Source organism: Botrytis sinoallii, assembly GCF_014898435.1.
Source record: "Botrytis sinoallii strain Bc 23 chromosome Unknown BSIN_004, whole genome shotgun sequence".
NCBI classification, from domain to species: domain Eukaryota; kingdom Fungi; phylum Ascomycota; class Leotiomycetes; order Helotiales; family Sclerotiniaceae; genus Botrytis; species Botrytis sinoallii.
Window position 1 is genome coordinate 1,822,026 of NW_024066031.1, and position 16,085 is coordinate 1,838,110.

The window sequence follows — 16,085 nt, forward strand, 5'->3', positions numbered from 1 at the left end:
ATTTTCCGGACCAGCCACACTCTTACATTTCCAGCCACGCTGCGACTAGCACATCGGTACCTGGAGCTAATTTAGATGACTAATCTGGAAGAAACGAATCATGTCCTTGATATTGATAGAGAGGATGATCACTGAGGTATTTTTGTATGGAAATTAGCAGGTGAGACCATAAACCGGAGGATCTTGGCCGTATTCCAAGCCACCAAATATATGTGATGTTGTTAGTATAAGGTTCTCGTTCGGACATCTTCGTGCTTGCGACGTATCCTACTTTTCTTGTCTCACATTTCCTACTTACTCTGAAGTCGTGATTTAAAAGCAACTCACGAGTCGCAATCAACATTCATAAAATAAAAACCCTAGATCTCAAACGAAGTCTTGGTGTTGAATACGCTTCTGTAACACCGCATGAAACTCGAAAGCCGGGTATTGAGATTACCGTGTAAAAGAGACCCAAGCACCGCCTCGTTGGATTTGAGTACTTCTGGAGTACTTCTCTGGAGTAGAAAGTCCTAAGTCTTGGTTTTGGTACTTTGTTTAAATCAATTCCTACAATCAAACGATAGCGAACGGACGGGAGATATTATTAAACGATACCTTTTCATATATTGTGATTTCGAGGACGACATAATTGGGTGTTGATCGAAAAATGGACGGCGACTTGTCAATAATTATGGAGCGGGCGGCCAACGAGACTACAATCGAATGTGATAGATATGGTCGTTGTTTTGAAGGTGATGATGTTCCTTTTTGGCTCACCAAGGTTTGTTTGCTGGTTGAAATAGAAAGTTGGGCTATATACTAATGATGGTCAACAGACAGGACAAATAATCAGATGGTCAGTCTTCTGGGGGCTGTTCCTCATTTTCATGCTATGGATTATTGTCGGATATTGGCATGCGAAGAGAAGAATAGCAAAGGGCTTGAAACCGCTGGCATATCATAGGGTAAGAGGCCTTAAACAGATTGTACGAAAGGACAATGCTAACAATGATTAGTGGATGTTAAACAGACGACAACGAGCACAATATGACCCAGCCTACCAGACCCCCAACGTATACTACAATCAATTTCCAGCGGCAGGGGGACAATATGGCATGCACCCTATGCCACCGCCAATGTATGATCCGAATGCGCCATTGCCACCCACATATCAACCACCTGCTGGAGCGACTAAAGTCGATCCGTCGCAATGGAGATCAGAACCAACAAGACGTCCAGCCGATGATGGTGGAGAGTCTGCTCCCGATTACGAGGCACCTCCTGGACCTCCTCCAACAAATCTCCAAACAAACAATACTGGCGCGAGCAATAATCCATTTCGAGGTTAATCGTAAAGGGATGTTTGATAAATGTTAGTGTTTGGGTATGGTTAATACGGCTGGTGAAGAGATTGAAATTGAAGAGGGATCAGCTTTCATGAGATATCATTATGAATAAATGTACTATCCGGAATAGAACAATAGAAGATGCTGAAATTCAAAAATATATTATTACCCATTACATAGTCTTACACACCACTAAGTGAAGTATTGGACACTATCCAAGGTCCATAGCATCAGGATCATCTTCTATAGCTTCCACACTCATATCTTCTACGTCAGTATCCCCTCCAATCATACTATTTGTATAGGCACGATCTTGTACAACTTCACCCACCGTTCCATCTGCCCCTCTCTCCTCCAGCCTTGCCTTCTCGTCCCACTTCGCTCTAGCCTTCTCCCTCGCCTCCAGAAATGCCTTCCGCACCAAATCTTGTTCCTCGGGCACACTATGGTTCCTCGGAACAGCTGTATCGTATAAGATGAGCTGATTATTCATACCGGCCAACTGCCCATCTTTATTGGCGAGGATGTGAGGTGGAATACGTGTTTCTCGCAAATGTTTGGATATGTCGGGGAGAAATATTAGCCGTCCATCATCGGAGGCGTCACTGTCTGATAGCTCATCGTCAAGATCATAGATGTAGACTTTGTGTTTGGAATCGTCTAGTTGCATTACATCATCTGCATCTTGCTGTCGTGCTCTTTTCGGTTTTATAGGTTTATGATCGCTGGTAGTAAATGTAGAGCTGGTGGTCGGTAGATCTGAGCTTAAGGTGGGTTGTTCAACTGGAACGTAGAGTTTCTGGCCATTGCGCTCTAGAATATTGTTAGCCTGTGAACCTCATGCATTTGAATAGAGATAGAATAAATTATTGTAGGATATTTACCAAGATTAAGCAAGCTCATCCGTTTGGAGAGTCGTTCATTGTCTTGTGTTTCTGCCTTCCTCTTCCTAATACCTGTCGCTTGATCCATCTTAACGACCCATCCCTCCCCTAATCACAAATCTTCCTTTCTGTCACTTAATGTGTGCACGATAAAAGAAATCTCAATCTGTATGACCAGAAGAATAATTGTCAATTGAAAATCTTTCTTCTCTAGGGCAATTTATATTCTTATAGAATTGAGCGAATGAATGCGTTGCGTGGAAGATTGAATCTGAACGTCGCAAGAGTTCCAGGTCCACTGAGTCACTGCTCGAGAATATTCTACGAACCAGAGACGACGCGACTTTCTTTGTTCAACTCGCGCACCACCTTGATAAGTTCTCACAACACAACCTTGTATCGCAAATTTTCTGAGACGTCGAGAATTATGGCGAGCTCGCAAGATACCACTAAATGGACGGCCCCGGTGGTCAGGAAACAATTCTTAAGCTTCTTTGAGAAGAATGCTCATTCTGTTGGTAAGTGGCGGGGTAATTCTTTCTGGTGAAGGGGGGTTCTCTGGGGAATTTCAACCACGATTTTCCTCTGAACGGGACTACACTTCTTCTGCAGCCATGCGCCTGTCTGCGATTGTCTGAAACGTCTATTCAAGCCATTATTCTAACAAAATGCAGTACCATCGTCTTCTGTGGTCCCTCACAATGATCCCACTCTCCTCTTTACGAATGCTGGTATGAACCAGTTCAAGCCGATTTTCCTCGGCACAGTGGGCAAGACCGATGATATGGCACAATTAAAGAGAGCGGTGGATACACAGAAGGTAGATGATTGTGTTGCTGCTGTTATCGTAGGGTTGCGCTAACGCAGTTGTAGTGTATTCGAGCTGGAGGAAAACATAACGTAGGGCTATCTGACTCCGGGCTGGAAAGTATATTATCTGATGGTTTATAGGATCTTGATGATGTCGGAAAAGATAGTTATCATCATGTAAGTTGACACTTTGATATGCTACATTTGAGCAGCTTTAACATGTGAGTCATAGACCTTCTTCGAGATGTTGGGAAATTGGTCGTTTGGCGACTACTTCAAGACAGATGCTATTGGAATGGCGTGGGAGTTACTCACAAAGGTCTACGGGCTAGATCCAGATCGCTTATACGTCACATATTTCGAAGGAGATTCGGAGAATAATGTACCAGCGGACACAGAGGCCAAGAACTTATGGTTGAAGGCTGGAGTCAAGGAGGATCATATCTTGACAGGAAACATGAAAGATAATTTTTGGGAAATGGGAGAGACAGGACCATGTGGACCTTGTAGTGAAATCCATTACGACAGAATAGGGGGAGGACGCAATGCTGCTCACCTTGTTAATCAAGATGACCCTAACGTATTGGAGATCTGGAACATCGTATTTATTCAATTCGATCGCCAGAAGGATAGATCTCTGAAGACGCTACCAGCTAAGCATATTGATACTGGTATGGGTTACGAACGTTTAGTTTCGGTATTGCAAGATAAATCATCGAATTACGACACAGATGTGTTCTCGCCATTATTTGCCAAGATTCAAGAGGTCACAAACGCCAGACCTTATACCGACAAATACGGAAAGGATGATACTGATGGGATCGATACTGCTTATCGTGTTGTTGCTGACCATGTTCGCTTACTTACTTTCGCTATTTCTGATGGGGGTGTTCCCAACAACGAGGGACGTGGTTATGTTGTACGCCGGGTCTTGAGAAGAGGATCTCGTTATGCTCGAAAATACTTCAATGCTGAAATTGGCAGCTTTTTCTCCAAGATCCTGCCAGCTCTTGTTGAACAAATGGGCGAGCAATTCCCCGAAATTGTGAAAAAGCAACAAGATGTGAAGGAAATCTTAGATGAAGAGGAAGAGGCTTTCGCTAGAACACTAGATCGTGGTGAGAAGATGTTCGAGAAATATGCCGCTCAAGCCATCAAGACGAACACCAAGAAGCTTTCTGGTGCAGATGTATGGAGATTATATGACACCTTTGGTTTCCCAGAAGATTTGACCAAGATCATGGCGGAAGAGCGTGGTCTTGAAACAGATGAAGGAGAAATCGAGATTGCGAAAGAGAAGGCGAGGGAGGCCAGTAAATCTGTTAAGGAAGCTGCCCACACTTTCGCCAAATTGGATGTTCATCAAATTGCCGAGCTGGATAACATGGGTATTCCTCGACCCAATGATGATGCTAAGTTCTCGAAGGGCGATTCAACTGGCAAGATCCAACTCATTTACGATGGCAAGAGCTTCCTTAAGAGCACTGCGGATTTACCTAATGATAAACCATTTGGTATTCTATTAGATAAGACAAACTTCTACGCTGAACAGGGTGGGCAAGTTTTCGATACCGGGAAAATCATAATTGATGGTGTTGCGGAATTCAAAGTCCTTGATACTCAAGCATATGGTGGATACATTGTTCACAATGGTTACATGGACTATGGAGACTTCAAGGCTGGTGATGAAGTTATTTGCGAATACGACGAATTAAGGAGACAACCTATCCGCAATAACCATACCGGTACCCACATTCTCAATCATGCATTGAGGGAGCACTTGGGTGAAGATATCAACCAAAAGGGGTCACTTGTCGACCAAGAGAAATTGCGATTTGATTTCTCGCATAAAGCTCAAGTTACACTACCTGAACTCAAGAAGATTGAAGACTCTGCAAACTCTTATATAAAGCAAAATTGCAAGATCTACTCGAAAGACGTTGATCTTGATATCGCAAAGGGCATTGAAGGTGTACGTGCTGTCTTCGGCGAAACATACCCAAACCCCGTTCGAGTGGTCTCTGTTGGTGTCGAAGTTGACGTTCTGCTCGCCGAGCCCAAGAATCCAGAGTGGCGAAAGGTCAGTGTTGAATTCTGCGGTGGAACTCACGTCGACCAAACCGGCATTATCAAGGACCTTGTTATTGTCGAGGAAAGCGGTATTGCTAAAGGAATCCGAAGAATCATCGCTTATACTGGTGATGCCGCACATGAGGTGCAAAGAATTGCCTTGGAATTTGGCAAGCGTATCGCAGCTTTGGATGCTATGCCTCACGGCGTCGAGAAGGAACAAGAGGTCAAGGCAACACAAAATGACTTGAACCATCTCACTATCTCGGTACTTGCTAAAGAGGACCTAAAGAAGAAATTCACCAAGGTTCAGAAAGATGTCCTTGATGAACAAAAGAAGAAGCAAAAGGCCGAATCCAAAACTGCTTTGGATACTGTTACTGCCTATTTTGCTGATTCGAAGAACAAAGACAGCACCGCGTATATCGCACAATTGCCAATTTCTGCAAATTCCAAGGCTATTGCTGATGTCATGAACCATTTCAAGTCTAAGGCAAAGGATAAGACAGTTTATCTTTTTGGAGGTAGTGCTAGTGAAGGTGCTGTTGTGCATGGTGTATATGTTGGTACAGTAAGTGCAAAACGTCTTTTTTACCTCCAAAAGTCACTAACACTGCATAGGATGCTGCTTCCAAGGGTGTGAGTGCGGAGCAATGGGCCGCAGCAGTCTCAGCGGTTGTAGGAGGTCGATCCGGTGGAAAGGAGCCAACTCGTACTGGTCAAGGTACCAACCCTGATAAGATCGAGGATGCGGTTGCTGTCGCCGAGAAATGGTTTGCCGAGAAATTGAAGCTTTGAGAATTATACCCTGGCCCGAGAGGATTATCTTAGAGCAGAAGCTACTTTTTCAACGTTTAGACGTCAGCTTGACTTGCAGTGGCTTGTCTCAAGTAATTGCTGTATTTTGAGCACAAATCTCGATTAATTGATCAATTGCAAGGTGTGGGTAAGTCACTGAGTTCGATTTCAATCCACCAGTTGTTCGTGACACTCCTTAGGCTATGTGATTTCTGTGATTTTTGTGATTTTTGTGATTTCTGTTTCAATATGAGCAGCTGTAATTTGATTTCATGTGATTTGTCATTCAGCTTCGTTTCGTTCTAAGTCATAAGAGCATTTGGCTTGCTTCTTTTCAATACCCATGTCAAGTATCGAGAATTTTCGGGTATTGATCTAGGACATAGCAAGCGTGGTTATATAAAATCCTCAACCTCAAACCCAAAAAGAGAAAGGGCAACTGTCAAGTAGGCGTCCAAATATGCCTTCCAATTTCGTATTTAGAGGAATTGCTCTAAACCAGCTTCCGCCAATTCTATACAGCTAGTCTAGTCAATATAAACACTTCTGTTTTTTCGAGACATCCTCACCCTCATTAATCCATATACATTTGACGACTTGTTTGCTTATCACTTTGTAGTATTTGCAACTCGCAATTATGCACGGTCAAAATAGTAACTCTTACGACGAATATGGCAATACTCAAACCAACTACACAGGCTTTCCACCAAGCTATATACCGCCAAATAATCCACCTTCTCACACTAGTCACTCAGATTCCCCATCACAACAACCATCACAGCCCCAGTTGCTAGAACCCTTTCAGCAACAGCAACCTCTTGAGGAATGGCAGGAAAGTCTTAGTCAGCACAATTCTTTTGAACGTCGACAGCTCCATCAGCCGCAAACATTTATCCAACAACAAGCCCCGTCTCAATACCTAATGCCACAACCATCGTCAAAGCCCCTTCCATATTCATTGCCTCCGATCCAGTCGTCTCAAGTCCAATCGATGCCCCAATCGCAGCCATTTTCTCAATTGCAAGACCCCATTGGTCTCGATGTCATGAATTTCTTCGAGACTCAATCTCAATCCTCAGTACAAAGTCATCCACAGATGCCCATGGATTTCTCCTCGGACTCAATGCAAAACTTTGAGATGTTGGCCATGTATGAAGTCGAAAATCGTCGACAATATATTATGCCAAACTTATTTGGAGCCCAGGCTTCGCTCCAGAATGATGCGTCGGGTCAAGACACATATCGGTTGTCTAGATCACACTTAGGCAGTACCGACACTATAGAAATTGGCAGCATAAGAGGTTTGGTATCTGCTTTCCGAGATCGTCTTCTTTCACGCAGCTACTTCGTTTTTCGTTGGAGCAGAGACCTGGAACGTACTCTCTCAACTCTTATTTCGGAAGCTCTCGATGACGTACATACTGCCATCGGCCAAATGTGGCCCACGTTTTCTGAGTCTAACATCAAACAGGCACATTCGCTGTTGATTAAATTACAAAACCAAGATCCTTCGCTGGCCAAGAGACCGTTTGAGGATCTTCTCAAGAATAGACTCACCCGGCTTCTTCCATATCTGGGCTGCGACTTGCATCTAGTTTGTAGTATTTGCGAAGACCTGATGTTCATATACAACAAAAGAGTATCCGGAATCGCAGATAGTATTGGTATCCAACCTTTATTAAACCACATCTACTCTACCGGAAAGAAAGTGATACTTATGTCTAGAGGCAGAGGCACCAACAGTGATAGGGTTTCCAAAAGCTATTTCTATTTCCAGGTAGAAACAGAGGAGATGAATCAAGGCCACGCCCCTCTAAAAATTCCGATATATATATATATATATATGGTATCTCAGAAGATTGGGGTTCAGGAGATCAAGGGAAAGTTTACAAGAATTTTGGACAAGCTTCTAAGGGCAATGACGATCAAATGTTGAGAACAGTGATGGAAGACTTGTTGTACAAGGCAAATGATATGGTTCTTATAAGAAACAATGGATATGGTACTGAACCTACAACACTGGATGGTATCTTGCTAGTAGATATCCAGACACGTAAGAAAAAACCGTCAGTCTCGTGTTCCACACTTCAGACGCAATACAGAGTCGATTCACATACGACCCTGACAGATATTTTGACACGCGAATTAGTAGAAGACGTCCTTTGGAAATATCATCTTGGAATTTGATTGTATAGTCTTAAGCTTGACAGTCTTAAAGTTGATACATCCATAGGAAGACCTGAAATTAATCGTTAAATAAATCGCTCCCTAATTTGTGTCAACTACCAAAGTGGAGATGAATTCCTCATCAGTGTGTATTTGTTGTGATTGCCATAAAGCGCCACAAACACCCAACAGATATAATTTCAAGGGACAGTCACAAGTAACATCCAAGTGTCTAGATTTTGAGGTTGTGTAGAATGAGTTCTCAAACTGAATTTGTCCGATATATCAGATGAGGTCTGGTTCACCAACAGTCAAGGGACGGCAGAGTACGTAAGTAAGTCTTCGGGCGAAAAGTAAATTTTTGGCCTAACCGGTAAGATTCCTCCCCAACCTTATTTTCGAAGATTCAAACTCGGTGTCGAGTTCAAGTGCGAAGATCCAAACGTGTATTGGATGTCAAGAAACGCCGGAAACATGTATGAAAACCAAATAAACTATTGGTTGTTAGATCCTTTCCAAGACTGTCCTCTTAATATCCCTCTAACCACACATACATTAAAGATCCATTCTCCTTTTCCTTTCCCTGGAACAACTCGTCTTATCCCTTGAGCTGCTCGAATTCGTCCTCGTCCTACATCTTCCCCTCTCCACATCCTCGTCTCCTGAGATGCACTGCTCACAACGACTGTCGCTATAACTTCCAAACCCAGGACCGGATTCCTCACCACCGTGTCTTTTTTGCATTCCTCCACTTCCACAGTGGCATTTTCTATTGTTGCCAATAATGTCCGATCTTTCCGAGCCGGTTGAGCCAGCACGATCCCGAGATTCGGGACGCCAATCTGATGGTGCGGATGTGGGTGTGAAGTTTCGTGATGGATGTAGTGATGACGACGAGGATGTTTCATTTCCGTTCATGATGAGTTGGTTTAGAGAAAAGGGATTGAAATTTGGACTTGAGGATTCAGAGTTTGAGAGAGACATTGCGGTGGGTGAGTTGAAAGGGGTGTCTGGGACGTTGTCTGGAGAGTGAGATACGTCTAGACGGGTATAATCGCGGTGTTGTTTATTGGTAGGATCGAGATACGGGTTGTGCTTTGGAGGGAAATTCATGATTTTTATGATCTTGGAGAGAGTGCTTTTGGAGATTTTAGGTAATGGAGGAAAAGAAGTATTCAAAAAATTGTTTCGAGTTTCGAGGAGCAGTAGTTGGTATTAGATATATTATTTGGGTTCTTGTTTTGTTCTTATTAGAACCGTTTGACTATGTGCATGAGATGGGATGGAAACTATGAGCGAGTGGTGCGACAACATCGCGCAAAAACGGGGATCTAGACATGGCATTGATCTTCTTGTTTATTGCTGATCGAATTCGGTGTTTCGATGTGATTGGAATTTCGAAAATCAGGGCATCATTCGCAGGGATATCATTGTCTGGGGTGAGCATAATGTATAGGGCTATGCAAGCTCGGTTTTGATTCTTGTCTCCACGCTGTATCCACAATTAACACGCGTAAATGGACCATGTGGGGAGATTGAGAAGACTTATAGAGATCGCATGGAAGATTGGGGGGAAGTGAATGAGTTGGAATGTATGGACTGCTGAATTCTAGAAGGGCTAGAATTGGGCATTGGCATTGAAAGTTACTCCTTTGAATTAGGTATGATGGTACAGAATACGAGGTTGAGAAAAATAACTTTCCTCTTCCCTCTTTCCTCTTGGCCGAGTAAGTCAGTCTATCGACCGGCTTTCTCGGAAAAGACATAAGAATTGAGGTTTCATGTATGTATTTCATAAAATGAAGATACTTTTTCAAGTAAAACAAAAGTAATTGAGATCAAAGTTCATCTTACTATATGCAGACAACACGTGCTATTAAAAGAGTACGGCTGAGATGCCCCTTTTCCCTCTCGGTACTTGTAATTTCAGCCAAAATAGACAAGATCCCGCTATCTTCAATAAATATGACTAGCACGAGTTTAGAGTGAGCAACTCGTAACGCCCTTGTGTCATTCTTTTCCTCTCTTTTCTTAGTCGCGTTCCATTTGCTCAAGCTCTCGCGCATATTAAGAAAAAAGTCGGCTGACCAGCCCCACGCCCATGCACCCCAGGAATTGACTGTCTTTCATTGAAGAAATGAAAGGAAATGCAAAAATGTGATGAACAGAGGGGGATTCGAACCCCCGCGGGCTAAGCCCATGAGAATGCTAGTTGATTGAATCAATTAAGCTGTTGAGCTTGAGTCACACGCCATAACCACTCGGCCATCTGTCCTACTTGCTTGTGGATGTGGGGTGTTTTTAAATATTTGAAGTATTCGTGACTGGACGATTCAGACAAACATCTCCTGGTGCTCTCCAAGCCATAGAACTTCAAATGATATGAGCCGTAAACAGTGTGTGGAATCGCGCTCAAAATCCCTCCTCTTTCACGACTGCCAAGCACTTATAAACTACAGAGGATAGAAGCAGAAGAATTTATGTATGACATGTACATTATTTTCGAGCGACCGTCCAACCACAGCTCGCCAGCCTGTGAACTCTCGGCCATCTTCAATTAAAATTCGAGACTTCTCAGTATGAATTGTCATCTTTTCTAGACCGATTTTCTTGAAGAGAAGGACGTGTAGATTATCATTGAATACATATTAGAAATCATGTATTGTAAAGTTTAAGTTAAGGGGGTTTGACACTTGTCCCCAATTGTTAAAGTCAAAGTTACCCGTGGATAAGCCTTCGACAAGCCTTCGACATTGTTCCATCAGACTAAACGTCTCCGAACTACTTTAGAAAAGATAGTATAGAGTAGATGTGATATCTAGGGACCTAATCCTTTGACTTAGCAATAAAAAGATCAATCTGATATTCACTTGTTAAACTTACCCAGTATGTTCCTTATTAATGTTGGTTCACGGAAAGGGATTGAAGTCGAAGAGATAACTAGATTTAATAAAATAATATTCATAATCACCAATGATTCTTGCAAAATAAACGGTCAAGCCTGACAGCATCAAAGCGAACACCCCTAAATAATGACATCTTCAGGGTCGGCCGCACAGTCTTCGTACATCAACATATATTCGATTGGTAATATTTTCACATAATTCTATCCACACTTTCAATCTCTTCGGACCAAGCACTTTCTAAATTTCTGCAGCTTGGATCTACTAGATGAAAGTGCTTTAGTGATCGCCTACAAAAGCGTCATGTTCGGAGACTATCAAAACCAGCAGGCAATAGCTATCCCACCAAATTCAGCGTACCCCTCAGCGTTATCGATTCCCCCTACTGTCCCACCTAGCAACCCCGATGATGTTCGGCGGCCATCAACATCGGCTCCTACTGCAGTTCCTACTGGACTCAATGCGCGGTCATGTGTTACATGTCGCAGGCGAAAGGTCAAATGCGACAAAAAGGTGCCTTGCTCGAATTGTACCAAGGCGCAATCACCATGCGTATTTCCAGCACCGGGTAGAGCGCCTAGGCGCCCCAGGGCCGGAGGAAAGCCTATTAGTGATCGGGAAGCGGAGCTTCTAAAAAGACTGAGAAGGTTGGAAGGAGTGGTGGAAGAACTCAGCGGACAAGTGGATGCGGAAAATTCGAAGGCTTCCCCATCAAGCAGCCATTCCTCCCCGCACAACAATGCTGAATCGAGCAGCGAGTCTCCTGGTGGAACTGCGAAAACTACAACGAACGGGTTGAATGGAAGGGACGAAGAAAAGGGCACAAAACGACAATGGGCCACGAGATCTTTCAATATGGGACTTGTAGCTCCGAAATCTGCATTTACTATGGAAGAAGGAATAGGACGCCTGGTATTAGATTCCGGAAAGAGTCAATACGTATCAAATCCGTTCTGGGCAGAATTATCGCAAGAGATAGCAGAGCTTCGGGCCATGTTCGATGAGGATGAGGAGGATACCGATGGAGATTCTCCGATCCCAGCTCCATCTTCCGCCACCCAACCAGATCATCAGAGTTTTGTGATGGGTTATAGCTCTGCCGACGTCAATATGAAGGCTTTACATCCTTTACCTTCTCAAATACCTTTCTACTGGTCAACATTTCTGGAGAATGTGATGCCATTGGTCAAGCTTCTCCATGTGCCTACGACAGGGAAAATCATCAAAGAAGTTCAACACAATCTAGACAATATAAGCAAGAGCACAGAAGCCTTGATGTTCTCTATATATTTTGCAACTATCACTTCTATGTCAGATGAAGAGGTTTGTATTCTAATTCGCTCCTACATGCTTTATTTCTGCGAAGCTATGACTGACGTTTTTAAGGTTGCTACCAACTTTGGAGTCGAGAAAGATGTCTTACTAAGAAAGTACCGATTTGGTACCGAGCAAGCTCTTGCCAGGGCAGGCTTCCTCAATACAAACGAAATTATGACTGTTCAAGCATTCGTGTTATTCTTGACTTGCGTTCGTAGACATGACGATACTCGATTTGTATGGTCTTTAACTGGACTTGTTATGAGAATTGGCCAATCGCTTGGTGAGTTTTTGTGTAAGTGATTCTCATGCTAAATATCTAACAAGCTCAGGATTGCATCGTGACGGGGAGAAGTTTGGGTTATCCCCATATAATACGGAAATGAGGAGACGGCTTTGGTGGCAAATCTGTGTCCTGGACGTGAGGGCGTCCGAGGACCATGGATCTGACCCTTCGATATTTGAACATATATTTGATACCAAATTCCCACTTTCGATAAACGATGAAGATCTAGATCCAGACGCAAAGGAACCACCACAACCCCGAGAAGGAGTTTCGGATATGACATTCGTTCTTGTAAGGTTTGAGATATGTGCTTTATCAAAACGCCTTCAATACACTCCACCAGGTCGTGGTCCTTGTCCCATAGGAAATCTAACAAAACTTACACTCGAAGAGAAGGAAGAATTGATCAAAGAGACTGCGGCTCGAATGGAAGAAAAATATCTCAAATACTGTGAGAATGCAGGCCCTCTCTATGTAAGCAAAATCTTTTATCCGTGCTTTGTCTTGATTATTCAAATCTACAAAGAAAATGCGATGCATACCTCGCATACCTCGCGTATACCCGCATATTCTCATTGCATTGCTTATTTACTAATCTTTGAAACGATAGTGGGTAGCGGGTACAGTGGCACGTCTCATATTTGCAAAGATGTCGTTGATAATTTACCATCCATTGATCCAACCTGGTAGGCCTCAATGTTTATCTCCACACACGAAGGACCGTCTTCTGAAGTCATCTATCGAAATTATCGAGTATTCAAGAATCTTGGAGACAGAAGCTTCTACCAAAAAATGGGGCTGGCTATTCCGCACTTATGTACGTATATGTTGGACTTCGTGGTACTTAACACTACTGACCGCCATAACTACAGGTACAATGGCACGCCATTGCTTTTCTTCTTGGCGAACTCTCTGTTCGCAATAATTCTCCACTCGTGGAGCGAGCTTGGCAAGCTATTGACAGTGCGTTTGATGATTGGAGTTCTGCTGTTGGTAGCAGCAAACGCGGTATGTTTTGGCAACCCATGCGAAAACTTATGGCAAGAGCTCGGAGAAAGCGAGAAGAAAATTTGAGCTCGATGGAAGAAGGAAACGATGAAGATCATTGGGAAGGAGCCCCTCACGATTGTCCTGTCGCCATACGCAGAGCTCAAACGTCAATGCATGATGCGACCAACGTACTGATATTGGAAGCGAAACAAACTTCACATTATAGGGAGCAACAACAAGACCTCAATAACGATTTTGGCATGGATGTTTCTCCACAGGTAGTAGGAATGGGTATGCTAGCGCCCGAGCAGATACAACTTCAACTTCAAATGCAGCAACAGCAACAACAATTACAAGGTCAGACTCAAATATCTTGGTTGATGGATGACAATGCCTTGCTAGATCTTGACATGAATGCCATTGATGGCGATCCTGGCTGGGTTAGCTGGGATGGTTTGGCGAGGGATTTCCAAAGTCAAATAGGCCAACAAGGACCAGATGCAAATACCTTGGGCGGTGTGGGGAATTGGTGGTAAACACTTTTTGATTGCATTATTCGTCACAAGTTATGATCTTTTGATTGAGATTTGAATAATGAACGATTACATGAGAGCGATGATTTACATATAGTTTGGGCTCGGAGGCAATGGCGTTTTATGCATCTACTTGCATTGGATAATTAATTCATATTCACGCATACATAGGAGTGAATCAATTAGGCAACATAGGCTTTGGATATACAGTATTGATGGAGAGTCACTCTCTGATCTTTAAAGAGGTTAAATGTCAAACTCATAAGTATGGGATGTCTACCAAGGTCGTCTTCATGTAATCTCACATCCGCATATTAGGATGATGTCTTTAGATAACTACTTTTAGAGGACGGATTTTTTGTGATATAGGCTGGAGACGAGGGGATAATATTCACTGCATTGGATGAATCTCCTCTCTATGTAAATAGTTTCCAGTAAATTTGAATCAAAATCATGAAAAGTCAGTCTTGCTTCTAAATGTTTGTAATAGGTTATTATTGGTCATTATTCCCTCATTCGCTAAACTAGAATCTTTCCTATCTTTCCATCTTGACCTTGCTGTCGTCAACTTTTTTTACGCATGAAATTAGTCTTGAATCTAGGTTTTAATACACTAGCAAGTATTTGGATTGACTGAACACTTCTCAAATTTCAATATTTCTACTAAATTCATTCTTTAATCGTTTAATATCAGAATCACATTTTGATTATTCTATCTCTAAACAAGAATTATAACAATTCTTAAAATAAATGATTTGATATATTAAGATATTCACAGGTTTATTTTTGCACTATCCCATCAGTTCACACACCCATTGGTGATCTTTTAGGAATGAAAACTTTATATTTTATTATGATTGTGAGAAAGACCTCTCTGATTCATCCTGCTGAGACCGTTCTAAGGGAGCGTGGAGAGCGGTAAAAGTGCCCATTCTGATAGGTAAATATGAAAGACCCGCCTATATGATTGTAGTTCGTTTAGAAGTCGGACGTGGGCAAGCGTTTCTGTTTGTTAGTATGCATGATCCCTCGAGACAACATTCGTTGTGCTTTCCTGAGTGTTCCTAACTTTCTTTTTCTTGTTCACTAACAGCATACATATTCTGCTTGCCCGTCCTGAGAGTTGGTTGTGTTCTTGAAAGCGGTGGATCTCTGTTAAAAATGTGGTCGAATACTCACTCTTGAGGGGGAGTTATGTGACTAGACGACCTCGAATTTAGTCGCCCATCAGCATGGAAAAACTTTTCAATTCGTACTCTGCTTGCGGTCTGACCTATGGAACTGGGTTTCTAGATGTTTCTGTGCTCTGAACCTCTACATCAGTTCAGCTTGTCATACCACAAAATTATATCTAGGTTCACCGGACAAGGAAAAGAACGGTATGAGTGAGTTGGGTTCGTTGAGGGTAGGTCTTTTTTAGATACTGATTTAGAGTGAACGAAGCAGTATCTCTGATACAGATACCAGATTGGGAGTTTTATGAAACACCTAACGAGGAGAACGAAGATTGTATTTTTACTGTCGTTTGACTTCATCGGTAATGATTCAAAGAGGGAAAAATGGTTAAAGCATAATTGGGATGGAGTGGCTATTTTACTACCACTAGATAGAGATATTATTCATAGATCCGAATGTTAAAATGAGTACATAAGGCGTAGTCATTCTCCTTCTTCGAGTTCACTAATTTGAGGGCCAACATCGATAGACGAGAAAGTATCCATCTCTAGCAGCTCTTTCCCTCAAAGATGTAGAGATATTTCTAATCCGAGTCAACGAAAGGATCTGCCCTTGATTATCTAGAATTCTAGGAAAACATTACAGTAAAACATCGATATTATCAAATTACACCTTTGAATAACCAACTTGCATAGTCAAATTAGAGGTATCTTCAACTATACTGAGGGATATGCAGTATTCTAGGAAATCAATCTTGGGTGTGAGCGCCAAAGGATTCGCTCCTTCCAGTATCAATATAACAGCAATTAACCAAATACTGGAGC

At 42.6% G+C, this 16,085-nt stretch overlaps 6 protein-coding genes across 6 annotated transcripts; 4 read left to right on the forward strand and 2 right to left on the reverse strand.

Moving 5' to 3' along the window:
* Positions 1 to 649: 649 nt before the first annotated feature.
* EAF02_002988 (uncharacterized protein) lies at positions 650 to 1,331 on the forward strand (the record flags this gene model as incomplete). The annotated part of the gene is made up of 3 exons (XM_038899036.1): positions 650 to 763; positions 819 to 947; positions 999 to 1,331. 3 exons carry the CDS (start codon positions 650 to 652, stop codon positions 1,329 to 1,331), a joined length of 576 nt encoding a protein of 191 aa, XP_038761324.1.
* Positions 1,332 to 1,539: 208 nt separating this feature from the next.
* On the reverse strand, positions 1,540 to 2,300 carry EAF02_002989 (uncharacterized protein; the record flags this gene model as incomplete). Its single annotated transcript, XM_038899037.1, has 2 exons — positions 1,540 to 2,141; positions 2,213 to 2,300. 2 exons carry the CDS (start codon positions 2,298 to 2,300, stop codon positions 1,540 to 1,542), a joined length of 690 nt encoding a protein of 229 aa, XP_038761325.1.
* A 339-nt stretch (positions 2,301 to 2,639) lies between these two features.
* EAF02_002990 (uncharacterized protein) lies at positions 2,640 to 5,890 on the forward strand (the record flags this gene model as incomplete). The annotated part of the gene is made up of 6 exons (XM_038899038.1): positions 2,640 to 2,730; positions 2,887 to 3,032; positions 3,086 to 3,112; positions 3,164 to 3,199; positions 3,255 to 5,663; positions 5,714 to 5,890. 6 exons carry the CDS (start codon positions 2,640 to 2,642, stop codon positions 5,888 to 5,890), a joined length of 2,886 nt encoding a protein of 961 aa, XP_038761326.1.
* A 637-nt stretch (positions 5,891 to 6,527) lies between these two features.
* Positions 6,528 to 8,077, forward strand: EAF02_002991 (uncharacterized protein; the record flags this gene model as incomplete). The annotated part of the gene is made up of 2 exons (XM_038899039.1): positions 6,528 to 7,632; positions 7,746 to 8,077. The coding sequence occupies 2 exons, from the start codon at positions 6,528 to 6,530 to the stop codon at positions 8,075 to 8,077; spliced, it is 1,437 nt and encodes a 478-aa protein (XP_038761327.1).
* EAF02_002992 (uncharacterized protein) lies at positions 7,962 to 9,834 on the reverse strand. Its single transcript, XM_038899040.1, has 2 exons — positions 8,612 to 9,834; positions 7,962 to 8,550 (listed from the first exon to the last, which is right to left on the reverse strand). Exon 1 carries the CDS (start codon positions 9,167 to 9,169, stop codon positions 8,612 to 8,614), a length of 558 nt encoding a protein of 185 aa, XP_038761328.1. The 5' UTR covers positions 9,170 to 9,834; the 3' UTR covers positions 7,962 to 8,550.
* Positions 9,835 to 11,119: 1,285 nt separating this feature from the next.
* EAF02_002993 (uncharacterized protein) lies at positions 11,120 to 14,559 on the forward strand. Its single transcript, XM_038899041.1, has 5 exons — positions 11,120 to 12,282; positions 12,346 to 12,559; positions 12,609 to 13,036; positions 13,173 to 13,379; positions 13,435 to 14,559. The coding sequence occupies exons 1-5, from the start codon at positions 11,263 to 11,265 to the stop codon at positions 14,086 to 14,088; spliced, it is 2,523 nt and encodes an 840-aa protein (XP_038761329.1). The 5' UTR covers positions 11,120 to 11,262; the 3' UTR covers positions 14,089 to 14,559.
* The last annotated feature ends 1,526 nt before the right edge of the window (positions 14,560 to 16,085 follow it).